Raw genomic sequence first — 11,468 nt, 5'->3', positions numbered from 1 at the left:
TTTGCCCACAAAAGGGTTAGGAGGTAGTACCACATCTACAGCTTCTACAGAGCGCCATAGTAACTAATGGCGTCTTTTAAGGAAGCGACTAGTATTTTGTCTGAAATAGTGCGTCGTCACTGTTTCTGCAGCCTTCGTCCTTTCACTTATTTTTGGCGCTGTACCCCGGCTTTGACACTAGGAAGAGCACCGTCACGAGGCCGGCAGAGAAGGGAAGTCCCCTCCGCTCTGACGTATGCCGCTTGTTTTGTTTGTGCAGTGCGAATCGGCGGGAATGCGCAGCGACTCCCCGCCACCTGATCGGAGGGAGGGGAAGTGGTGGGCGCTTGCTCGACTGTTTCCAGTGACCTTCTGGCGTCAGTCGCAAAGATGCGTATCTCCGAGGTGGTAGGGGGGCAAGATAAACACGCGGAGACCGCGCTAGCCGTAGAGGTCCAGCAGGATAATGGCAAGTACACACAGCAGTTTATAGGCAACCGCATTTTGCAAGCGTTATAGGCCGCATTTACACGGGAACGAAAAGAGGTGATCGAGTGCTGGTAGATAAACGCCAGTGTTCAAATTCGCTTGCACCACGTGATTGTAATTAAAATGCAGCTACTCACAGAGGTCCAGGTTCAAAATGGTTCAAATGGCTCTGAGCACTATGGGACTTAACATCTATGGTCATCAGTCCCCTAGAACTTAGAACTACGTAAACCTAACTAACCTAAGGACAGCACACAACACCCAGCCATCACGAGGCAGAGAAAATCCCTGACCCCGCCGGGAATCGAACCCGGGAACCCGGGCGTAGGAAGCGAGAACGCTACCGCACGACCACGAGATGCGGGCACATAGGTCCAGTGTGGGTTGTAATTATCGTAAGGCAGCTAAACTCAGCAGATATTCTAATGCATTAATGTGGAACCGATTTATGCAGGGAAAAAAATAGTTCCAATTTTGGTCACCATGTGCAAATCTGGCGCTGAATGCAAGAAAGACATTGAAATACTTCGATATGTAATGGATTAGGGACCTGGACGTGGGCAGAAAAGGTTAAACAAGTGAGAAAGGCATAACGTTGATTTTGTTATTAACCGCCGTTTGCACAATTCGTTCAATATGAACACAGGAGACGTCGGCAAGATGCTGTACAGCGCTAGTTTTGTACCTGGTAGCTAAAATTGCAACTAATTTTTTTCCAGTGTAAATCGGTCCCGCATTAGCGCATTAGCGTATTTATCATGTTTCGCTGTCATACGATAATTACAGCTCACAGTGGAACCCCGTGAGTTGCTGCACTGTAGTTACAACCATCCGGTAGCTATAACCAGCACAGATGCAGGGTCGTGTCCAATGGGGTCCACAGTCTCTTATTGTCCCTTCCTCCTTTCACCCCCTCCCCCCCAAAATATAATTGGCTGTCATTAGCACTTGTATTGTGCCACAGTTGCATAGGATATAATAATAACAACAATAAGATGGTTCAAATGGCTCTGAGCACTATGGGACTTAACATCTATGGTCATCAGTCCCCTAGAACTTAGAACTACTTAAACCTAACTAACCTAAGGACAGCACACAACACCCAGCCATCACGAGGCAGAGAAAATCCCTGACCCCGCCGGGAATCGAACCCGGGAACCCGAGCGTGGGAAGCGAGAACGCTACCGCACGACCACGAGATGCGGGCTAACAACAATAAGATTATAAAATATTTTAGTATTTCTTTAGATAATGTGTAATACATTGCTTTAGCGTGAAGTACAAGAATAATAATTCACAGTATTTAAAATCAATATGTGCACTCATCAGTAAAACTGGTTCACTTACGAGGAACTTCGCTTGGCGAAAGACGAGTCAAAACAAACGAACACGTATCTCAGCCTTTCATTAGGTGTCGTCCGTTTTTAAGAGAACGATCGTCAAAGTTTTCGACGTTCTCTAAGCAGTCGACATGCTCAGCCGCACTGGTCGCGCAGTTTTTTTAAATATTCATATTCTTGTATTTCATTCTTACAGCAATTCTTAATCTTTATATTATATTCTTATGTTTATTCTCCAGGAAGATGTTCTGCTTTCCCTTGGATTATAACGACCGTAGAAACATTCGAAATGTAGGAATTCCGACCACTATGAGCATCACAGGAAGGCAGGTTTGCACAGAGTCATTTCTTCGCATAAATACCACTCGGGAAAGAAATGGCGTTAACATTGCCGAAGATTTCACGCGTTTGCAATAATTTCGCGTCATACCATGCATAACGGATCACTTCTCCGAAAACTGGCGCTTGCTATGGATTACGAATGAAGTTGCGTTCTCGCTTCCCACCAGAGAGGACAACAATTTCAAATAATTTCAAATAATTTTTCCATCCATTTATTGGCTTTTTTTATTCATGCATTAGACACACAATTAGTAGACGAATTCGGACAACATTATTTCAACATACATTGGAATACATTCATGTAGTAATCTACGGACTTGGGTAGGTAAAAGAAAAACAAAAATTAAAATAAGACTCGGGTTTCAAATACGAGGGGCAAAAGCGTGAAGCGTGAAGCCGCGACTCTAGGCACTAAGCCACCGCTTCTTCTGTCTCGTCGGTAAAAGGCACATAAAGTATGTCGAAAACTTCGACAGTCATTTTTTCAGAATCGGTCGAGTATCGACAGATAGCCCGAAACGCGTCCGCTTATTTTGGCTCCTCTTTCACCGAGCGAAGTTCCTGGGAAATCGAGTTATAGTAAACGCTATGTTTTCCTCGTTAGTACTGCAATGGTGAACAATGTCTGCAGACTATGACTTTGCGAGAGTGTAAATGAGGAGACTGTTTCTCCTTTCAGTCGTTTTAATCTACGGTCTCGGAAACCAGTGTTTCTGTTCGTTTTCCTCAGTGGAGGGCCTTTCCCTTCCCCTCCTTATCCGAGTTTTTCCGGCGTTTGCGGTTGACTAACGTCGATAACAAAAGCAGTTCGCGCGCAAAATAACACGAAGTTTTCCACGCTGCGAGCGCCGATGCGAATCGCTCGCGAGCTTCGTTTGATGGTTCACTGAAAGACCCCATAGCTAGCGGAACAAGGAATGCTCGTTCCTTGCATATCGCTCGACTACGAGTATGGTCGTTCCGGTGCAAACCGGTTTTCACGTGTACAAGGCCGCAGAAAGAGAAGTATTTTTGACATGTAAACGTATGAGTATTCGCTGCTACTATTTTTTCTCATTTCTGGCAGCACGAACGCGTCTTTCCACACGTGTCCATCGTTTCAACCCACCATAATCTTAGTGTCTGGGTATGATGGGAATGTCGTGACTGACTGATTCATCACCGCCTAGCACAAACCGCTATAAGACACAAACTTGAAATTTGGAGACGGTGTGGAGATGTACTGTAGGCGTCGTTTAAAAAGGGATTTTACGTAATTCCAACCCTAAAGCGGTGTAATAGGGGATGAAGGTTTATTTTTGGAACATGGCAATTTTGAAGCTAGAAATACGAAAGTTGGTATTTGATTTCTCGGTCAGAAATAAAGAAACACTTGGTTCAGCACTTTTGGAAATTTAACCCTATGTGGGTAAAATAGTGGCAGATTTTTTGAAAATATATCATTATTAAAAAAACTGCTAAAGTATTTTTAAAGCTACATCTACGAACATTGGCATTTGAGTTCTCGGTTACAAACAAAAAAAAAATGCATGTTTCAGTGTTTTTGGAAATTGAACCCCTAAGAGGGTGAAATTGGGGATGAAATTTTTTATGAAAATATTTTATTATGAAAGCATTTTTAAAGCTGAATTTACGAAAATTTAAATTTGGCTTCTCAGTTAGAAATTTAAAAAGATACGTTTTCACTATTTTTGGTCAGAAATACTTTCGGAAAGGACCATGCTTATATGGCCTTAATTAGCATGAAAAGCTTAGAAGGAGTTGTGAACAAAATAAAAATTCGATTAATAAAAAAAATCTCTGCAGGCCGTACAGTCTACACCAGAGACTCTCCTGGCGCTAAACTAGTAAAGGTATATATTCGAAAATCATGGTTCACCACCACCGACTGCTACGAAAACTCTTAGTGTTGCTCAATGTAGATTGTTTCAAATAATCACCGCAAGAAGTTTTTCTAGTCACAGAACCTACACAGTGTCATAAAACGAAATGGACTTCAGAAGTTCCATTAAATTTAAACACGAACATATGTATTGAGTTCTGACGTTCTGTGTTTTTGACGTTTTGTAGCGTGAGATGAAGCATGATGTTTGTATCCGCACACATACCGAAATCGGGAAACGTACTCTGCTGGTGATGATGTTTAACAGTCGAAACTGATAGAAGTAATAAAAATTTTCATAGTAGATGATGGCGGTACAAGACGATTTTTGATAACTATCGCAAGCGGTGTGCCACCAAATGCTGTAAATACTGGAAAAGAATCAAGAATACAACACTGCGAAACGACCAAGTCCATGGGCAATGCAATCAGATGAGTTCATTAAATTTCTATCCATTTTTTTGAGATTACCTACTTACTGGTCGGCGCTACAGTCCTCGTAGAACATTGGTTTCCATTGCCACCTGCCTCCATTCTTCTTTGTCCATCGCATTCCTTCTACAGTTCCTGGCTCTCAGCGCTTTGAGGTCTTCCTCTATACCTTCAAGCCACCTTTTCCTGTGCCTTCCTCTCCCTTACAGCTATTCTATAAACGCTTTCTTAATACTTCCAGTTTCTGGCATTCTTTGTACAATTCCGGTCACCTTAATCTTCCTTCCATGATATCCACCACGATATTCATGTGTCCATGAATGTCTGTAGTTCTGTGTTTGTCCTTGTTTTCCCCCTTTCATCCTCTCGCACCGCTCCAAATATCTTTCTCAAAATCTTCCTTCTCCCGTTCAATTGTGCGCAGCTCGTGGTCTTGCGGTAGCGTTCTCACTTCCCGCGCACGGGGTCCCGGTTTCGATTCCCGGCGGGGTCAGGGAATTTTCCTGCCTCGAGATGACTGGGTGTTGTTGTATCGTCTTTATCATCATCATTCATCCCCGTTACGGTCGAAGGAAGGCAAGTGCAAACCACCTCCGGTAGGACCTTGCCTAGTACGGCGGTGCGGGTCTCCCGCATCGTCCCCTACGCTCCACGGAGTATGAAACCTCATCATCATCATTCTTTTCAATAACCAGCCTTCCTCCTTTGTGGTGATCACCCAGCCTTCCGATCTATACATTACTATAGTTCTTAAGTAAGTAAAATATATTTGGACTTTTTGTGTTCCTACTAACATTTCTGGACTTGAACAATAACGTCGGATTTCACTTGTTAGCCTTCCTTGGATTTGTGCTGCTGTTCTGAAGCGCCAAAGAAACTGGTATCGGCACGCGTATTCACTACAGAGATATGTAAACAGCAGAATACGGTGCTTCGTTCGGCAACGCCTATATAAGACAACAAGTGTCTGGCGCAGTTGTTCGATCGATTACTGCTGCTACAATGGCCCGTTATCAAGATTTAAGTTAGTTTGAACGTGGTGCTGCAATCGGCGCACGAGCGGTGGGACGCAGCATCTCCGAGGTAGCGATGAAGTGGGGATTTTCACGTACGACCATTTCACGAGTGTACCATGAATATTAGGAATCCGGTAAAATGTCAGATCTCCAACATTGCTGCGGCGGGAAAAAGATCCTACAAGAACGGGACCAACGACGATTCAAGACAACCGTTCTACGTGACAAAAGTGCAACCCCTACGGAAATTGCTGCAGATTTCAATGCTGGGCCACCAACAAGTGTCAGCGTGCGAATCATTCAACGAAACATGATCGATATGGGCTTTCGGAGCCGAAGGTCCACTCGTGTACCCTTGATGACTGCACGACACAAACCTGTACACCTCGCCTGCCCCGTCAACACCGACAGTGGACTGTTGATGACTGGAAACATGTTGCCTGGTCAGACGAGCCTCATTTCAAATTGTATCGAGCGGATGGACGTGCACGGCGTATGGAGACAACATCATGAATCCATGGACCCTGCATGTCAGCAGGAGACTGTTCAAGATGGTAGAGGCTCTGTAATGGAGTGGGGCGTGTGCAGTTGACAGGTGACACATAACGTAAGCATCTTGTCTTATCACCTGCATCCATTCACTTCCACTGTGCATTCCGACGGCCATGGGCAATTCCACCAGGACAATGCGACACCCACACGTCTAGAATTGCTGCAGAGTGCTGCAGGAACACTATTCTGACTTTAAACACTTCTGCTGGCCACCGAACTCCCCAGAAATGAACATTATTGGGCATATCTGGAATGCCTTGTAACGCACTGTTCAGAAGAGATCTCCACCCCCTCGTACTATTACGGATTTATGGACAGCCCTGCAGGATTCATGGTGTCAATTCCCTCCAGCACTACTTCAGACATTTGTAGAGTCCATGCTACGTCGTGTTGCGGCGCTTCTGCGTGCTCGCGGAGGCCCTACACGATATTAGGCAGGTGCACCGGTTTTTTTGCTCTTCAGTGTATTATCTTCTGTTATTATTGAGCCTAAGTATTTAAACTTCTCCATTTTTTTTATGGAAGCCTCTCCGCCTCACTAGGATCTAACATCATCATACACTTTGCTGTCCCTGTATTAACTTCCAGTCCTAATTTCCACGCTGCTCCTTCCAGTGCAGCATAATTATTCTTCCAAGCCCTGATATTCCTTGCGATTAATACCGTGTCATCAGCGTATGCCACCATCTGGACCTGCCGTTTAAATATTGTTCCAACTAGGTTTGTTGGTATTTGCCGAATTAGCTTCTCAAGTGCTAAGTTAAAAGTAACGCAGAGATCACATCTCCTTGGCACAGATTCCTCCGCACATGGAACTCTCCTGACAACTCTTGCTCTATACTGTTCTTGAAAACTGTTGTTTTCATTGTCATTTCGGACAACCTCACTAATTTTAACGGAGGATCTTATTCTTGTCAAGACTGCCAATTCGCTAGTTTAAACTCAACGTAAAACGAATGCAGTTAACGCTTGTCACAGTCATGAAAATTCTGTAGCACTTGTCTCAATAAAAATATCTGGTCCATTGTGAATCTGTGCCTCCTAAATCCAGCCTGATAATTCCCCAGTACCGTTTCCACGCGGAATTCTAGCCGACGGGCTAAAATCTTACTAAACAAATTTTACGTTTTATCTAAGAGATTAATCCCGCGGTAATTGTTACTCTCTTCAAATCCACGTACAGCAATCGAGATTTAGGTATTCCGTAATTTCCCTAAGTCGATAAAGGCAAATGCCAGGATGGTTCCTTTGAAAGGATACGACCGATTTCCTTCCCCATCCCTGACCCGTCTCTAATGTCCCCGATATTGATGGGACGTTAAACCCAGTCTTCCTTCCTTCGTTCATGGTCGCACCCTGCCTTATCACCATAGTTGTTTAAAGGGGAGGTTATTTTCAACGGTCCAATCCTTAGGCATTTCTTCCTTTATCCATATTTCCTTTATTAATTCATAGACAGCCGTCTCCATCTTCTTTCCCCCAAATTTTAATAATTCGGCCTCTATGCTGTCTTCTCCTGCTTTATTGTTGTTGAAATTTTTAATTGCATTCTTCACTTTCTCTAAGTTTGGTGATTCGACTTCCTGCTTGTCTGTTTGTGATTCTAATTCCAGTTCTGTCCCCTCCCCCCTTCCCCCCAAGTAACTCGTCAAAATACTGTTGCCATCTTTCCAAGCTTTGCTTTTATCTCCAATTAGGTTCCCATCTATGTCTATATAGAAGACTGCTCTTGGTTGGTGTCCTGTCTTCATTTCTCTAGAGTGTGGATCTTTCACAGAAGTTTCATTTCTCATTATTACTCCCTATTTTGTCCAACTGCGCTATCTTCCTCCTTTCATTTTGCCGTTTCATCACTATATATAACTTATCTGCTGTTTTCCTCGTCTCTCTATAGTTTTTTGCTGCTAGTCTTGATTTACTTTGCAGCGTTCTTTGCCTCACTTAATTCTCTCTGGATTACCAGTGAGCATTGCTAGTCTAACCATTTCAGAGTTATTATTCTGCCTCTCCAGTGATTCTTCCATGGCTACACTGATAACTGTTTCCAGTTGCTGGGTCCTGCCCCCTCGTCTCGTATAGAGTGCCTAAAGGGTGAAGCGTTCTCGGAATGCTACACAACAATTCAAGCAAATCACATTAATAGTTTTTATTACAACTTACACTCATGCTCATAAATTAAAGATAATTACAGAATGCGGTGCCACACAACGTGGTACCACATAAAACTGGCGCTAATAGAATAGGTGCATAGGGAACATAAACGACACAGATCTGTAAGTCCACGGTATTGGTGATAAGTTGAGAAAACCGTCCCGAAAGACATGTGCTACAAAACGGCACTGTTTCCTGCGCATGTACCCCGACATCAATGTGGGATATGATCACCATGCACACGTACACAGGCCGCACAACGGGTTGGCATACTCTGGATCAGGTGGTCGAGCAGCTGCTGGGGTAAAGCCCCCCATTGTTGCACCAGTGCCTGTCGGAGCTCCTGAAGTGTCCTAGGGGTTTGAAGGCGTGCAGCGATACGTCGACCGAGAGCATTCCAGACGTGCTCGATGGGGTTTAGGTCTGGAGAACAGGCAGGCCACTCCATTCACCTGACATCTTCTGTTTCAAGGTGGTACTCCTCCACGATGGCAGCTCGGTCGGGCCGTGCGTTATCATCTATTAGGAGGAAGATGGGACATACTGCACCACTGAAAAGGCGGACATACTGCTGCAAGATGACGTCTCAGTGGACCTGACCTGTTACAGTTCCTCTGTCAAAGACATGCAGGGTGTACGTGCAACAATCATAATCCCACCCCACACCATCAAACCACGACCTCCATACAGGTCCCTTTCAAGGACATTAAGGGGCTGGTATCTGGTTCCTGGTTCACGCCAGATGAAAACCCGGCGAGAATCGCTGTTCAGACTATACCTGGACTCGTCCTTAAACATAACCTGGGACCACTGTTCCAATGATCATGTACTGTGTTCATGACACTAGGCTTTACGGGCTCTCCTGTGACCAGGGGTCAGTGGAATGCACCTTGCAGGCCTCTGGGCGAATAAACCATGTCTCCATGTCTGTTCAGTCGTCTGTAGACTGTGTGCCTTGAGACAACTGTTCCGGTGGCTGCGGTAAGGTCCTGAGCAAGGCTAGCTGCAGTACGCCGTGGCCGTCTGCGGGAACTGATGGTGAGATATCGGTCTTCTTGTTGTGTTGTACAGTGTGGACGTCCCGTACTATAGCACCCAGATACGTTTCCTGTCTGCTTGATTCGTTGCCATAATCTTGAGATCTCACTTTGTGGCACACGAGGGCCCATGCTACGACCTGCTGTGTCTGGCCAGCCTCCAGTCGCCCTAATATTCTACCCCTCCTAACGTCATCAATATGTGTTCTTTGAGCCATTTCAACACACAGTCACCATCAGCACGTCTGCACACTTACTCGCTGCACCGTACTCTGACATGCACCAACATACCTCTGTGTATGTGGACTGCTGCCAGCGCCACCGTGCGACGACCGCAGGTCAAATGCACCGCATGGTCATACCTCGAGGTGATTTAAACCCGAAAACCGCCCACCAGAGCGTTGTTTCACCATGCATCAGCATTATCCTTAATTTATGAGCATGAGTGTAGAAGATTGACAATACTTTACTTTGAATTTACAACGGTGTTGCAAGCGATGGACGACATGCAATTAAGTCATAGTCCTTTGCTATATACAATGTTCAAGTAAGTTTGTCACACAGTTTGTGGATCACTAAAGGATGGCCTAGTACTGTCTTCTAGTACTGTGCTAGTCTGTGTGTTCCGGTCTGGCACTGTGCGGCCGAGGCTCACGGTCTTACTGTGTTGGTGGATGGTAAAACTGTTCCATTCGACAATGATTTTGTTCCAAAGACATCACTGAAGCGCACTTTGAAGATCTGGCGGTGGGACTTGAAGTCCCTTACCACCCTCCGACGGGGAAAGTTCAGGTTGCAGGCAAGAGTTAACATAACTACGGACAACATTAGGTAGCAACATTGGTGGTTCACGACGATCGACGCCCAACGAGTAGTCAAGTTAATACTAACGCTTCGTGAGTGGGCGTAAGAATGCTATCGTTAACTGTGGTCGGTATCTGAGTCCCCAAGGATGATTAGAGGAACAAGGCGCTGGTGTCAGCGCCGCGAGTTGTGGTGCCAATGGTTTGTACGCCAGCGACCGTGTCACGTCGGGTTTCTACTTTGGCATAGAGACGCCGCGCCTTCTCTCGCATGCACGTATTGAGAGTGGCCATGTCCATTTCCTCGTGAGGGGAGGGGCATGCAGGCTCCACCAGAGGACCTTATTCTGCAGGTGCTGGAGGGGCTGCATCTGGGAGGCACTAATCGAAGGCCACGCAGTGGAGCCATAGGTGAGGGAAGGGTGGACAGCCATCCGATACAGCCGGAGCTTGGTGTAGAGGTTCGATTCCCTGCCGGTGAACATTGGGTACAATACCTTTATCGGTTTCAGTCTTTTTTGGGTTACATATTCTGCGTGGCGACGGAAGACTAGTTGGCCGAGACTGGCAGGAGCGGCGCTTATATTCTCTTCGGCTAGAGGTCGCTCCTGTCGTGTTGCGATCCTTGTCAGAAGGCTATTGGCTGATGTCGTCTCACAGCCTTCTTTGCTCTTGCATTCCTCCTCTTCGTGCCGTCACACATCCATGTGCTCTTTCTTGTCTTGATAATCTCTTCTAATTTCTTCTTGCATTCTTCCTGCTTTTCTTTAATTTGGAGTCTTTCTATATTGTGTTTCACTTTTCTCCTACTCTTTTTGATTCTTACTATACCTGTCTTCTGCCTATATCTAATCCTCACTAACTAATGATCTGTGTCTCCATCTAACCCTCTACAGTCGCTAACTTCCATAATTACTGATGTGTGCCGTTTATCTATAATCATATGTAGCGTGGTCTGTCTGGTTTCTCGTAACTCCCTCTGGCGATGCCCACATGCACTTCCTATTATCTTTCCTTGGACGCCATGAGCTTTTTATTACTTACTTGCCACTGGCAAAGTGTATCAGACTTAGTCAGACTCCACGTAGACAGTCCCTTCCTGTTATGTTTCCGTACACTTCTTTCTCTATTTTTGCATTCAGATCCCCAAGGATAGTTTTTTGGTAATGCCTCTGACTTTGCTGATTTCCTTCTCCATTTCGAAGTAAACTGCATCCTTGTCATCTTCATCTGATTCTTCCGTAGGAGCGTAGGCAAACATCATCGTGATATTGAAACCCCGTGTCCCAGCTCTCAAAGGACACAACTTGTATCTGATTGCTTTGAAACTAATTATTTTTATCTTCTTTTAGCTATGTATAAGAAAGCCAATACCGTGATGACCCGTAACTCCATTCACTATACATCAATATATGTTTCCCCTCCACTATACATCAATATACAGG

General features: G+C 45.1%; 1 protein-coding gene across 2 annotated transcripts in view; it reads left to right on the top strand.

Annotated features, from left to right (window-relative positions):
• The first annotated feature begins 356 nt into the window (after nt 1–356).
• Nucleotides 357–11,468, top strand: part of LOC124613034 (peptidoglycan-recognition protein SC1a/b-like) — a 54,056-nt gene continuing 42,944 nt past the window's right edge. For both annotated transcript variants that reach the window (XM_047141603.1, XM_047141601.1), the window contains exon 1: nt 357–448. In XM_047141603.1, coding sequence (XP_046997559.1) covers nt 370–448 — 79 coding nt within the window. In that variant the 5' untranslated portion in view covers nt 357–369. The remainder of the gene's footprint in view (nt 449–11,468) is intronic.

The sequence above is a fragment of the Schistocerca americana genome, chromosome 4 (genome assembly GCF_021461395.2).
Source record: "Schistocerca americana isolate TAMUIC-IGC-003095 chromosome 4, iqSchAmer2.1, whole genome shotgun sequence".
In the NCBI taxonomy this organism is placed as follows: Eukaryota; Metazoa; Arthropoda; class Insecta; order Orthoptera; family Acrididae; genus Schistocerca; species Schistocerca americana.
Note: the sequence above shows the minus strand (reverse complement) of the source record. Positions and strands in the feature narration are given on the sequence as shown.